Source organism: Bufo gargarizans, chromosome 5 (assembly GCF_014858855.1).
Source record: "Bufo gargarizans isolate SCDJY-AF-19 chromosome 5, ASM1485885v1, whole genome shotgun sequence".
In the NCBI taxonomy this organism is placed as follows: Eukaryota; Metazoa; Chordata; class Amphibia; order Anura; family Bufonidae; genus Bufo; species Bufo gargarizans.
In genome coordinates, this window is record NC_058084.1 from 78,476,563 (window position 1) to 78,492,201 (window position 15,639).

The following is a 15,639-nucleotide window of genomic DNA, read 5'->3' on the forward strand; positions in this document are numbered from 1 at the left end:
AGCATTCTCTGTGTAAGTGTGTATACAGAGATAGCTGTCAGTCACTGATAGCTGTACACAGGGAGGTGTTATCAGTGATTGATAGTATTCTCTGTGTAAGTGTGTATACAAACATAGCTGTCAGTAACTAATAGCTGTACATGGGGAGATGTTATCCATGATTGTTAGCATTCTCTGTGTAAGTGTGTATACAGAGATAGCTGTCAGTCACTGATAGCTGTACACAGGGAGGTGTAATCAGTGATTGATAGCATTCTCTGTGTAAGTGTGTATACAGAGATAGCTGTCAGTTACTGATAGCTGTACACAGGGAGGTGTTATCAGTGATTGATAGTTTTCTCCGTGTGCGTATACAGAGACATAAAGGTATAAATGGCAAGTTTTACTGAATCTTTTCCCACAAAAAAAAAATATCAATCTGCTAAGCTCTTCCTGCCTGAAGACTGCATTGCATTATGTGGTGTCAGTTCCTCTTTATAGGAAACCTGTCACGTTGAACATGGTGTCTTATCTGCAGGCAACATGTTATAGAGCAAGAGGAGCTGAGCAGATTGATATAATATATATTATTTTTTTAGGGAAAAGATTCAGTAAAACTTCTTTTTTATTCAATTAAATTCCTGCTCATTCTGGGCTTTGAAGTCGAGGAGGCGGTTCTATCAGTGATTTATGTCATGGAGGCGGTCCTATCAGTGATTTATGTCATGGAGGCGGTCCTATCAGTGATTTATGTCATGGAGCAGGTTCTATCAGTGATTGACAGCTATCTCTGTATACACATTCATAAAGGGAAGGCTGTCAATCACTGATAGGACTGCCTCCTGGACTTCAAAACCCAGAATGAGCAGGAATTTAAATGAATAAAATACAAGTTATATTAAATCTTTTAACATAAAACTATATGTCAATCTGCTCTGCTGATCCTGCTCTATAACCTGCTGCCTGCAGATAGGACACCATTTTTAACAGTTTAAAGCTCCTAAGCTCCCTCTGGTGGTAGCAGCAGGCAATATTAATTCCATCTTTTAAAAGGACCTGTCACCTCTGGTGACGTGTCTGAGTGTGTAACTTCTTGCATTCCTCATGCAAAATATTGTTCTGTTCCTCAGTTTTTGCTACTAGAAGTGTATGACTTTATTGCTCAATGGGTGTTGCTATTCCCCTTGTCAAAGGGGTATGTTCCTGCACAGTCTGTCAGTAGTAGTATTAATTGCACAGTGTCAGGCTGTGCAGGGACACCCCCACTCATAAAATTCAGTTGTACCTTATAAACGTGTAGCAGGAATAAAAGAGGAATGGGACAACATAATCGTAAGAATAAATGCTTCAAAATAGTAATGTCATGTGGAATACATTTACTAAACAGACATGTCAGAAGGGGTGACAGGTCCTCTTTAGCTCTAGGTAAATTCAGAGAGTTTGTATTTGTGTCTCAGAGCACCGATCCCTATAAAGATATCGTCAGCAAGAATTCTAGATGTGTGCAGGTAAGTCGTCAGTGTGTCTATGCAACCACATTTCCTGGGATCAAATTATAAAGTAGTCCCTAGATTACTGAGCTCCACCTCTAAATACTGTAGAGCCCCTTTAACATTCTCCAGGGGGCACTTAGGTAGGCTGTTGTCTATTTAAGTACCGAATGTCCAGAACTGAAAAGAAAACAAAAGGGGGCTATGCACCAAAGCCATACAAGAAAGGAAAGTTCTACTGTTCCAAGATCATGCGCTAGTTAACGACCCTGCCATAAATTGTGCGTCAACGCCTCAGTTTAGCCTTCAATAACTTGTGCGGCAGCTTCCCTGAGGCCATCAGAGGCAGGGCTTGCTGGGGTTTGCAGTTCCACGGGAGTGAGAGAGCTATGGGTTTGCTTGCCTTTGATTTTATCGGCGTTTTCAGGGATTTCTAACGCTTGCAACATGCGAAGAAAGCCTATTCTGCACATAGCCCCCGCTACTTCTCTTCTCAAACATTCATTCTGTCTCTCACAAAGACATCCTTATGTTTCTCCCCTTGTAGTTACAAAAACTGTACATTACAAACAGTATAGAAACAAATTAAAAAGGAAAAGAAAACGGAATCATTTGCAGCACATTCTGGCTAATTCTCTCTATGCAGTTAGATTTACAGATATAAAAGAAGTTTGATGTCGGAGCCTATTTCTCCTAGAGCCTGTGGGATACAGTGAGCAGAAGACACGTCGCTAGTTTTCGTCGGCACAAAGGACTAGAGCCAGCTCCGTTCTGTACAGCTTCCCTCCGTCTGATAAGGCCATGATGCTTTTCTTGTAGGTTGAAATGTTGTTAATGTCTAGTTCCTATTTAAAGAAGAGATAATACCTTGTAATCCAATTTTGAAAGCCATTTGCTCCCCCCCCCCCCCCCAATTTACACCACGCTCCACTGAAATCACTTGTTACTTTATGTTACATCACTGAATAGATTTTTATAGGCTTTGTGATATTGTCCCCGACTCCCCGTGGCTAGACTTAAATTCTTAGGACTTTGCTTTAAGAATTGCAGTTCTTTCCTTTATCCCCCCCCCCTCCCCCATTCAAAATTAGCCATTTTTTTTAAAATCTAATTTAAAACCAAATTATCCCTTCCAAAAATAAAGTCAGAGATTTACCTTTTTATCCTTCTCGCAGAGATCTTTCAGTAAGGCGTCCAATTCATTTTCATCTATATAGCCGCTGCCATCCTGCATGATAAACGGAAAGTCGTCAAGAGAAGGACGTGCATTTAATGTGCTGGGCCGCTGCCTTCAAGACTAGGCTTCATGCAAATGAGCGATTAATAATTTTTAATGTCTTTTGACATGAATAGTCTTTTTTTTTTTGTAATGAATTCTAAAGTTTGATGGGGTTTTTTAGTTTCATATAGTCTGGGAGTTGTGGCCATCAGTGAGATGTAATGAGTATAAAGGTCTCTTTACATGGGAAGACGATCTAGCAGATTGTTGGGGAGGAAGCGTTCCTTCCCGACCATCTGGTGATCTCTAGCGGAGGAGACCGCAGCATTTACATGCAGTGATCTCCTCCAACTCTTCCAGAGCATGGGGAGGAGCGATCGCTAGTGCCATCGCTCTTCCCTATAGTGTCTCATTGTTTTCCGACAGCAGATCGTGTTCACACTGGGAAATGATGATCTTCTGTTCTGCACAAAAGTTAAGGGCCCTTTACACGGTCCGGCAATTGAAATGATCATCGCTAACTAGCATTACTAATAACACTTGTAACAGATGATCTGAAGAGGGAAAATGCACCGCTGATTACCCAATGAACGAGCAAAACACTCGTTCATTGGGTAATTGGATAATTTGTGCAGCACAAAAGATCATCGTTTCCCAGTGTAAACACGATTTTCTGCCGAGAAACAACAAGACAGTATGGGGAAGAGCGATGGCATTAGCGATTGCTCCTCCTCATACTCTGGAGGAGATCGGTGCATGTAAATGCCCTGGTCTCCTCCACTAGCGAGCAGCAGATTGCCGGGAAGGAACGCTTCCTTCCCGACAATCTGTTAGATCGTCGTACCGTGTAAAGGGACCTGAGAAACAAGCGTTTTGCACGTTCCTCGGTTAATCGTCCATGCAGTTACACCGCACGAGAGTTACTAGTAATGCTGGTTAGCGATGATCGTTTCAATCGTCAGCTGGTGTAAAGGGCCCATAAGGCAGCAATAGACACAGGGAAACAATAGGGACCATAGAAATCCATGAAAGGGATACTAAACCTAGAAATTAATGCTACAAGTAAGCAAGAAATACAGTTGTCCTCACTGTTTGACAGCCGGCACCACATGGGGGCAAAGTGCTGTCATTTTCATACTGCAGTTTTGCCAGTTCTGCTTTAACAAAAAGATTAGACTGTGGGAAATGTTATGCAGCGTCCTTTATATATGGGCAGCCAGCCTTTCTATGAAATGCTTTTTTAGTAATATACTGTATGTTCATTATATAAATATCACAAAAAAGGTTTATATATAAAAAAAATGTAGAAACGTACCTTGTCATATAATTCAAAGGCTTTGTTAAATTCTTTACCACACATCTTAACACCCTATAAAATAATAATAATAATACTGTGATCTATATTCACAGCAATAGAATAGGTTCAAGTAGAAGAAAAGTAAAGAAAAACCACCAGGTATAAAACCAGATATCAGATACAAGTTTCTAATCAGATATTTAAAACTTTTTTTATCCTAAGAGGTTTATGGTGTTGCCGGTGCTTAACAATATTCTTTATGAATTACATAGTACAGAGGGGGAAGCGTTATGAAAACAGTTTTGAACACAATTCTTATTCATAGAATTGGTTGTCACTTTTCAACTTTATTCCGTTATTAGTCACACTGTGTTTCATATCTTTTCCAGCACTGACTTAACGGGTGTACCTTTAAGCTTCTGATATGAAATTTGTAACTGGCCCCTCGCCTACCATATTCTGTTTATCATGCTAGTGTCCTCTTAGGCAGCAGAGGGTCCTGTGGCTAGGGGTAGACTGGGAACTTAAAGGGTTATTCCCATCATAATGATCACTGTTAAATCTGTTAATGATTTGACAGTGATCATTTTTGTAAATATACTTGATTAACAAATTCCCACCGTTTAGGATAAAATTAATCCCCACTTACCTCATTGTTGTGATTCGGTCTTCCCTGGTTATGGCCACCGCTCTTCTCCAGAATCCCGGTGGCCGTGCTTGCGCAGAAGACTCCTTCTTTTCTCCCAGCCAGGCTGCTCGCTGTCCTGAACGCGCACACTGCTGCGCATACGCGATGGTGACTTCTTCCCGGCCAGAATAGTACAGAGCTGCAAAAGCGCACGCCGGCTCTGTACTATACTGGCCAGGAAAAAGTCACCATCGCGCACATTCAGTCCAGCGTGCGGCCCGGCCAGGAGAAGACTTCAATCATGATTAAAGTGGCCTTGGAAAAAAACTATTATGGGCCCCCTTTTGTAGTCAGGTCCAAATTGGCAGAAGAAAGCGCCCCCACAAGCAGGCAGGGCCAGCAATACCATATTGCAGCACATAATATTACCCCAGCAGGGATAAAACTGCCCCTCTGTGGTGGCCAGCACCAGCTGCCACGTTCTGTCCTCCTACTCCAGTTGCCTCAGGATGGCAATACAGTTGAATTCAGGATTTAAGAGGTGAGCGTCAGATCATTACTTACCCAGCTGGTGTCCATGAGGAGCTCCCCTGGCCAGGAAGTTTCCCTATGGTCAGTCTGCCCCTGTCTGTGGCACCAGGGCCTGATTGGGACTGCTATCTCTGTATAGGATCTCTACAGGATCAGCAACCAGCTGCTGTGAAACTACAACTCCCAGCATGCACACTTGCTCGGCAATTCTTGTAACTACCATAGCAGTGAAAGGAGGATTCTGGGAGTTGTAGTTTTAGAACAGCAGAAGGTTACTGATGCCTTCCCTATAGCTGTGCCACCGCACACTGCACTAATATAACAACATTACTATGGACTTACAAATTGGATCTTAAAGACAAGGAGAATTTCATATCTAATTGGTCAGATTTTTATGAGAATTTATTCCATACCTGAAATTTGAGAAGGAAGTTTTCTTGGACTGGCAGCAATCTTAAAGAGAAAACAAAGTTTTTAATATTAAAGATTAAAGCAGAAAAGGTAGATGAAAAACCTTCTGATATTAAAACAATGTAATAATAGTAGCAGCTCCTCACTACAGACTGTGCTCTGGCCAAGCTCCTCTACCTCAAGACCCAATACTAATAAAATGTATTATTTAAAACACAGATTCTAGTATTTACCTAGAGTTGTGACCTCGTTCTCTTAAAGCTCCAAGAAAGAACAAGATTCTGACATTTCCCCCATGTACCTATTACTACAGCTGTATAAGGGCTCATGCACATGAATGTATTTTCTTTCTGTGTCAGTTTTTTTTGGGGGACCATATGGGGAACCATTCATTTCAAAGGGTCCGCAAAAAAGCAGAAGTTACTCCTTGTGCATTCCATTTCCGTATGTCCGTTCCGCCAAAAAATAGAACTTGACCTATTATTGTCCGCATTACGGACAAGGATAGTACTGTTCTATTAGGGGCCAGCTGTTCCGTTCCGCAAAATGCGGAATGCTCAATGACGTCATCCGTATTTTTTGTTGATGCGCTTTTTTGCCGGCCGAAAAATACATACGGTCGTGTGCCTGAGCCCTAAGATATATATGGAGCCCAGTTATTGTACCAGAATCTAAGGGACCAGCAACATTTCATGGGGAGTATATTAGAGTGTTTTTCATATTTCCTTTCCTTACAGGTGGATGGTGAAATTGTGTGAATCGTGGACAGTTATGACCAATGATTCTTTAGCTCTTGGAGAACTACAAGCCCCAGCATGTCTTTATAGTCACAAGAGAGGGAGTGGCACAACTTGAAAATCACTGATATGAAGCATGTTGCCCATGTTTTTGAGCCCTTGGCATATTAGTCTGGGGGTTGCGACATGAGATATCAGTTCCAGTTAATAGCTTCTCTCTATGACTGAATGTACGGAGAATGAACAGAGAAAAGATCTTACATTGACTCTTTCAGGCCGACTGCAGAAGAGGAGATGCTTTTTGCTGCTAATGCCTGATATGTCGTAGCTTAAACCGTGGCAGATTTTCCGACCATAACCTCAGCTAATGATAAGTACAGTTCTCACCTTACATTTACCCTGTGGCCACTTCTTAACCTCCTTATGTCATGTCTGACACTGACCGCACGCTCCGCGGTTGCCTGTAGATGATCACTCATGTGGCTTGTTCTAGCCTCACATACTGATATCTAATAAAGAGTTCTACGTCCTCACGTCCACAGGTATCGGCTCCATTCACACTTGTCTTCAGGGATTCTAGAAGGCTTTTTTGGACTACATAAATGTAAACTCTTGATGGACTTCATTAAAGGGCATCTGTCAGCAGTTTTGTACCTATGACACCGGCTGACCTGTTACATGTGCGCTTGGCAGCTGAAGGCATTCGTGTTGGTCCCATGTTCATAATGCGGGCACATGTAAACATGGGACCAACACGGATGTCTTCAGCTGCCAAGCGCACATGTAACAGGTCAGCCAGTTTCATAGGTACAAAACTGCTGACAGATGCCCTTTAAAGTCATTAGGCTCCATGAGGACCTCCTGGTATCCAACATTTATTTATTTAAACACAGTTATTCTGTGCCGATATCTGTTACCCAGGATGCAATATTGTTGCACTTCAAGACAGACGTATGGCAGAAAGGGGGCTGGAGCTTTATATACCCTGGGTACTTTTTGGGTTTGCAAAAAATCCAGTATGCTTTGGTCGGGGTATTCTTATACAGGGCAGGTACAGCAAACTGAATCTTTCCCTCAGACGACTGAAAGTCTAGCTACAAATATGCTACAAGGGCCTATTCACACCTCAACTTGCCCTGACATTAGTTTTAAGGCTGGGTTCACACCAGTGTTAGCAATCCGTTAAAGGGGTTGTCTCACATCAACAAAGGACATTTAGGATGCAGACAAAGTTAATACCAGGCACTTCCTAATGTATTGTGATTGTCCATATTACCTCCTTTGCTGGCTAGATTCATTTTTCCCTCACATTATACGCTGCTCGTCTCCAGGGGTTACAACCACTGCTGCAGCGTAGATATGAGGTGTCCAGGATGAGAGCTGCTGCGCATGCGTGCCTATACGCCCTCCATGGGCCCGGCCACCAGAGAGACAGGCACTTTTCCTATAGTGTGCAAGCACGACCACCATTGCTGGATTACAGGGTGGTCATAACTCCTGTAAACAAGCAGTGTATAATGTGATGGAAAAATGAATCCAGCCAGCACAGGAGGAAATATGGACAATCACAATATATTAGTAAATCCGTTATATTACCTATTGACCTGAATGCAAAAACTGACTAAAGAAAAAAAATGTCCACGTTTGTACGTTGGCTGGTAGTCAGTGGTGGGACCACTGGAGGAGCCTTCAATGTTGCACAATATGTATTTCATCCTCCACTATGCAGTTATATAAGTGCAGGATACATTTAGTGAATGGCTTACTTACCTTGCCATTTCCGTAAGCCCCAGCTTCCCATCATTGTTTGAATCAAACATTCTAAGCTGCAGAAAGGAGAGAAAGCCAGTTGAATAATTTTGTTCTGAACAGTACGACCGTATGCAATATTAACAGTTCTGGTCCACATTTACTAACAGCAGTCACAAGATGCGCCAGTTTCATCCCAGTGACCCATGCTAACTGATAGTTTGGGGGGAGATTTATCATTCCACCACGCCATTTTTAAAGTGTAAAAAAAGTTGCAAAACTCATATTTGAGACTTTTGAAACACCAATGGGACAAAATTTTGTTGCAAGGGGCAATGCCACCGTTGCCACTTTCCAAAAAGCGTGAGCGTTGAGGGTGTTGAAGGTCCAGCAGGCCTGGCACATGTATCTTCTTTCACACTAGTTTTCTGACGAAAAAGAAGATGGGTATCTACAACAGCTCCGAGTTTAGGCCGATGGACTGCCGGAGGATGCTCTAATTTATGACGAGGCCTGTGTCTCACCATTTTGCGATGGAACAAACCCACGTCCCCATTTCTAGACACTTTCGCAATGCGCAAACATCTGTTCCTTTTGGAGCAAGTCAACAATAAGTTAGTCAGAACTGGCTTGTGCCCAAAAGAAGGTGCAACTTACTCCAAAATGTTGGTACAGGGGCTTTAGTAAACATGCACCATGCTATGCAGATTTTATAATATAAAAAATTTAATCTGTCAAATTATATTTACAAAATCAGCACATGATACCCAGTAAGTCATAGGCTGCAATGTCATGAACCTAAGTTCAACCTTCAGAATTTTGGGCAATTTTTGGATTCTGAGACATGCTCTAATGGACGTGTCTACATACCGTACAGTAATAAATAAGTCCGACATACAGTACCAAGTAACAGCGCTATGCATAATCTGATATCAGTGCTATACCATTGAAGGGGGTTTCCAGGAGTAAAATACTGATGACCCATCCTCAGGATAGATCATCAATACCTGACTAGTAGGGGTCTAGCACCTGGTCCCCTTATAGATCTGCTGTTTGAAGAGGCCGCAGAGATTCAGTGAGTATTGCGTCCTCCTCACAGCACACCAAGCAGAGTGCTGTACATTGTTTAGTGGCCTTGCTTGGTATTGAAGCACATTCACTTGAATGGGACCTAGCTGCACATAGGTCATGTGATCTATGAACGTGAGGTCACTGGCCTAGAAAGAGGCCATAGGACTCATTGGGGTGCTCCGGCCTCTTCAAACAGTGATCTGCGGAGGTGCTGGGAGTTGGTCCACCACCAGGGCCATAGCTTTAGGGGGTGTAGAGGTAGCATTTGCTACCGGGCCCAGGAGCCTGAGGGGGCCCAAAGACCCTTGTGGTGCTTAAGAAGACACCAGTATTGGTCAAGTTACACCTCTGGCTGGAAGGAATGGGTTAGGTCAAGAATTTGGCATGGGGGAGGTGTGCTTCCCTGCCCCTGTCCACAAAGCACTGAGGGGCGAGAAGATGGGGGAAAGGCGCTCAAAGGGTGGTATGTCTGTGATGGAGAGGGTCGTTTGGAGAAATTTAGGCTCACCTTGTGTGGTTGTGCTATCGTAGGCACAACACTAGTGTACGTCGGTGATAGTGGGAGGTCGGTGCTGCCAGTGTTGTCTGGTCCTCACTTGAAGGGGTTGTCAGCCCTTGTGAGGTGAACAATACATGCCCGGCATCATGCCAAGTAGGACGCACTAACAATCATCAGCCACGGCACACCAGACTTGAAAAAGGAGCACTGTTTGCTCCGAAACGCGTTGTCTACCTTGAATAAAGAAAAGTTTATATCTAATACTTACCTGGTCAGTCCAGTTGCGCCATTAGTGTCTCTACCAAGGGAGCGGACCCTCTCATGAGCTCCATCCCTTCCTATTACAAAGCACTGAGGGAAGGGGTGTCGAAGCTCAACTCTTGCACCAGGGACCATCAACTTTTAGCTACACCTCTGTCCACCACCAATCAGATACTGATGACCTATCCTGAGAATAGGTCATCAATATTCTACTCCCGGAAAACCACTTTAATATTAACACATCGTGCTGGACCGAAGCACCCCTGAGGCACCCACTTCAGCAGGGAGTGACTGATGCGCTCTTTGCATAGGTCGCATACCGCTAAGCCTGACAGTGATTTGCGCCATTAATATGTCTCTATTCTAGAAACTAAACTTCCAGATGAAGAAGAACAAAGACGTGATATTCTTCTGAACTTGTTCTCTTTGTGTTACTTTTGCTGGTATTCACTGAGCACATCCCGCTCATCATCAAGATTGTGATTTTAATGTGAATAGATGCATTGTGGAGAGGCGACGCTGGCACTTGGCGAGATTCCGACAAGCTACGTCTTTGAAGAACAGTGCTTTTTAGTGCACATCACTTGCCACCAAGAGGATGGACCACATCTGAATAGTCCTTAAAATAAAAACTTCATAATATCAATAAAAGAAAGAGATGGGAGCCACCTTGCAGTAAAGCCCCATTGTATTCTCCAGCCACAGGCTGCTCATGTTTATGCAAGGAGCCCGTCTGGCTGCTAAGTAGCTGATAAAGCTCCTCATTATCACAACAGTTGGGGTGGGATTGAGTGTACCGCACAGGAGAACCACGATCGTACCGAACACTTTTATACTGGAATTGGATCTTTCTTCACATGTAAATAAGTCAGAACGTTCCTAATGAAATTTATTGCAACAAAAAAAAGTATTATGTGTCAGGAAACCGGGTCCAAAAACTGAATTAGTATTATGCTGGAAATGGAGCTGCTCTACTGAATGCACCTAGACCGGCAGATTCTCGGGTGAACCTTTCTTTCCAAATTACATGCATTTTACTTATTAAGAATTAGGACACAATAATAGCCGAGTGCGCCTTTCAGAGTCTGTAATGACTTTTGGAGTACAAAGCTTAAATAAAAAATGACGTCTCTCCCTCTCCACCTATTAAGTGCAGCACTTGGCTACTTAGTGCACTTCACAATCACAACCTATACGTGCCATGCTATAATTAAACCCGCTATCGCATAATACATCATGTCCGCAGGATGATGAAGGCTGTTTTATGAACAGCTGAAATGAAAGTCTTAGCATCGCCATATTACATGGGGGTCTGTCAGCAGGATCAACTGTATGAAACCAAACATACTGCTTTGTAGGGTTGACCCTGGTGATTAAAATAATATCTCTATAACCCACATCTGTAGTGGCGTTGCAGAGATATCTCAGTTTCAACTAATATGATAATTAGGGCTTCAGTGCACCATAGCCTCTCAGTGCACCGAGGGTGGGCCATAGCCTCTCAGTGCACCGAGGGTGGGTCATAGCCTCTCAGTGCACCGAGGGTGGGCCATAGCCTCTCAGTGCACCGAGGGTGGGCCATAGCCTCTCAGTGCACCGAGGGTGGGCCATAGCCTCTCAGTGCACCGAGGGTAGGTCATAGCCTCTCAGTGCACCGAGGGTGGGTCATAGCCTCTCAGTGCACCGAGGGTGGGCCATAGCCTCTCAGTGCACCGAGGGTGGGTCATAGCCTCTCAGTGCACCGAGGGTGGGTCATAGCCTCTCAGTGCACCGAGGGTGGGTCATAGCCTCTCAGTGCACCGAGGGTGGGTCATAGCCTCTCAGTGCACCGAGGGTGGGTCATAGCCTCTCAGTGCACCGAGGGTGGGTCATAGCCTCTCAGTGCACCGAGGGTGGGCCATAGCCTCTCAGTGCACCGAGGGTGGGTCATAGCCTCTCAGTGCACCGAGGGTGGGCCATAGCCTCTCAGTGCACCGAGGGTGGGTCATAGCCTCTCAGTGCACCGAGGGTGGGCCATAGCCTCTCAGTGCACCGAGGGTGGGCCATAGCCTCTCAGTGCACCGAGGGTGGGCCATAGCCTCTCAGTGCACCGAGGGTGGGCCATAGCCTCTCAGTGCACCGAGGGTGGGCCATAGCCTCTCAGTGCACCGAGGGTGGGTCATAGCCTCTCAGTGCACCGAGGGTGGGCCATAGCCTCTCAGTGCACCGAGGGTGGGTCATAGCCTCTCAGTGCACCGAGGGTGGGTCATAGCCTCTCAGTGCACCGAGGGTGGGTCATAGCCTCTCAGTGCACTGAGGGTGGGTCATAGCCTCTCAGTGCACCGAGGGTGGGTCATAGCCTCTCAGTGCACCGAGGGTGGGTCATAGCCTCTCAGTGCACCGAGGGTGGGTCATAGCCTCTCAGTGAACCGCAGCGCCTCCACTTTGCACTCATTTACACATAGCTCATGTGCCGATTACAGAATCTACAGTGCATGCACCAGATTACAAGGCCAGGCAAGGGCACAATGAAGATGGCTAGCCTTGTCAGTCAAGGAAACGAGAGTGTGATGAGCGGCAGGGACAATATTCAAATTTGCGATATTTCGCGAATATTTGGGCGAATATTCATCATAAATTTGCGAATTCAAGAATTCGCAATTATTTTCTTGATTGCGAAAATCTGCAATGTAATATGCGCATATTGCGCACGCAATACAGGTGTGGATCACTTTTGCTACATTTTTCAAGCTGGTATAAGTTTCCTGAGACTGGAGAAAATGGTCGGCACGGCAGAACATTACAATAGCTTTATATGCGGATAGAGTGGTCCAATATATTCACGATTGCGCTAATCAGCAATTAATGATGCGCATATTTTGGCGCAATACGTGCAACTTGTGACATCCCAGCACTATGTCTGTAGCATGTATGTATGGACAGCAGAACCTATCACACTACCTAACACCCTGCACTGGAACCTATCAGATACACTATATCAGGATATAACCTACACTGACTATCTCCCATTATCTGTATTATATATATATAAGCTATCTAACAAATATAATGTAATTGGATAAGGAATAGGATCCAGATGAAAGCACAGAGCACAGCAATGTCACTGCTTTCTCTCTCGGAACTGCAAACAAACTGCAGTAAATGGCTGCTGGGCAGGTTCTTATATAGTAAGGGGTAGGCAACTTTCCTATTGGTTGCTAGGGATGTTGCTAAGCTCTGACAAAGACATTGCAGCCTTCTCATTGGCCCACAAGCAAAAAGCAGGGAGGGATCATGGGTTCAGATGGAAAAAAAATCTAGAATATTCGCAAATACAAATACTAAAATTCGCGATTTGAATATTCATGCCCAACACTAGTGGCTACATGGAGAAAGCAGAGATGCTGTGGTGCAGCAAGGGGCTAGTCTCCACCCCTCAGTGCACTGAATTGGCATATCAATTACAACTAAGGGCTCTTTCACACTTGCGGCAGAACGGATCCGGCAGGCTGGTCTCCCTGTCGAATCCGTCCTTCCGCTGTTTCGCCGAGCCGCTGGACCGCCGCTCCGTCCCCATTGACTATAATGGGGACGGGGGCTGAGCTCCGGCGCAGCACGGCGGAAGCCGCTGGACTAAAAAGTCGGACATGCAGGACTTTTTAGTCCGGCGGCTTTCGCTGTGCAGCGCCGGAGCTCAGCCCCCGTCCCCATTATAGTCAATGGGGACGGAGCGGCGGTCCGGCGGCTCGGCGAAACAGAGGAAGGACGGATCCGACAGGGAGACCAGCCTGCCGGATCCGTCCTGCCGCAAGTGTGAAAGAGCCCTAAGATATCTCTGCAGTGACAGTATGTATTTGGGTAGCGGTATCGTTTTAATCAGCAGTAGCACTATGAGACAGTATGCTTGGTTTATTGGGGTTGATCCCGCTGACGGGTCCCCTTTAACTTCAGTAAGCTATAGTTATTCCGTATAAGCATTTCCATTATTCATTGCTTAAACTTTGCAATTCCACAATCTACAGGAGTAGCATTCTTTACCTTGGCACTTAACACAATTTAAAGTGTACCTGGGTTTTCAAAAATACAATCATAACTGTGAGGACGCAGGTCTTTTCTGGGCTTCCCTAATGTCCGACACTGCACACAGGAGCTTCTCTGCTCCTCAGCAACAGTGTAGGGCTCAGGATCTCAGCTAGCTCGTACACCCCCCATTTTCTGTGAGCCCTCTGTTACCAGGGACGGATCTTGCCTGACAACAGGCAGTGGACTGCAAATTAGATGGAAGTGAGACCCCTAGTGGCCATGACTTTATGGCTTTTTTTTTCAGGTGGGTGCAGGCAGATCTTTAAATAACTCAAATATGCAGATTAGAGGCTCACCTGAGATTTTTAAATAAAGTGATTAGAAATTTTCTAGTTACATCATCCTCTAATAAATAAAATGATATTGTGTGAAAGTACTGTTGGGGAGATTTATCAAACTGGTGTAAAGTAGAACTGGCTTAGTTGCCCCTAGCAACCAATCAGAGTCCACCTTTTATTTTCCAAAGAAGCTGTGAAGAATGGAAGGAGGAATCTGATTGGTTGCTAGGGGCCACTAAGTCAGTTCTACTTTACACCAGTTTGATAAATCTCCAGCAGTGACTCTTTAAATAGACATTTAACACACAAAAAAAGCATTGAAAGTCAAGATAACGTTTGGTGCAGCAGTTTCACATGATGGAGCCATAGGCAGGAACCTGTATGAAGGCTCCCAGAGTCTCTGCAGCTCCATACAATGGAGCTATAGGCCCTCCATGTGCCACCCAATGAGGTCCCCATCCACCAACAGATTACATAGATATTATCTCCTCTAGAAGCAATTCTACTGGTATAATATAGCTGTGTAATATCGGTTACAGTGTCAGATTCATGTGAAAACTAGCAAACATTAATTTCTCTGTATGCCTACATATGCAATTAGAAGCACAAGGCGGTAGAGAAAGACACCAATAGGCACCATATTTATTCAGCTTGTAGGTCTTAAGGAACCACTATATGTTCATGTGCCTAGGGCCGTAGGGTATCTGAAGTTTAGTATGAAGTTACCGCTGAGCGCCGGCAACGCAAAGACTTGGGAATCCTCTCAATTAGATGGTAATGAAGTAAAATGAAATGCACTGAATTGTAGTTAATAAGGAGCCAGCTAGTGCTTTGAACAATAGCCTTGGGAAATGTTGAAAATGATGGCCTCGATTAGCCAGATTTTCTCTTGTTATATACTGTACAAAGGGACTTGTAGTATAAATCAAAGTGTTATCATTAGTCTTAACCCTCTATTCCCCAAATGTTTGCAGAGCAACTGTTTACTTGCCCAAATAATTTGTAATATCCTCCTAGCATGTGGTTGCATCTAGGAACGAAGAATGGAAAGGTGTTTGTGTATCCCAGTGGTGGCTAAAATCTACCAGTAAATCTCACAGAGGGGACCAGTAGACCTTAAAGAGTCACTGTACGTAGAGAGAATGGTGTAACTTGCAAATTTCTAAATCAGTTCATTTAAAAAAATATGTCTGCAGCCACCTGAAAAAAAAGCTGTAAAGTTATAGCCAACAGGGGTCTCACTTCCACCTAAGATCTGTCCCTGGTACCAAAACTCAGAAGTGGGGGCATGTCAGAGCATGCTGAGATCCGGAGCCTAATAAAAGAAATGCTTCCACACTGCTTCTGAAGGTCACAGGAACCTCTTGTCTGTCAGTAAGGGTGATTTGTCCATCCTTATCTGTTCTGTGAGCTCTGGAGCTTAAAAC

At 44.4% G+C, this 15,639-nt stretch overlaps 1 protein-coding gene across 1 annotated transcript in view; it reads right to left on the minus strand.

Moving 5' to 3' along the window:
* Positions 1-211: 211 nt before the first annotated feature.
* The window catches only part of CALB1 (calbindin 1), a 70,332-nt gene continuing 54,904 nt past the window's right edge, over positions 212-15,639 (minus strand). Inside the window, exons 7-11 of the mRNA XM_044295705.1 lie at positions 8,063-8,118; positions 5,558-5,597; positions 4,004-4,057; positions 2,626-2,697; positions 212-2,314 (exon numbers count right to left, since the gene is read on the minus strand). Of these exons, the coding sequence (XP_044151640.1) occupies positions 2,201-2,314; positions 2,626-2,697; positions 4,004-4,057; positions 5,558-5,597; positions 8,063-8,118 (336 nt within the window). The 3' untranslated portion in view covers positions 212-2,200. The remainder of the gene's footprint in view (positions 2,315-2,625; positions 2,698-4,003; positions 4,058-5,557; positions 5,598-8,062; positions 8,119-15,639) is intronic.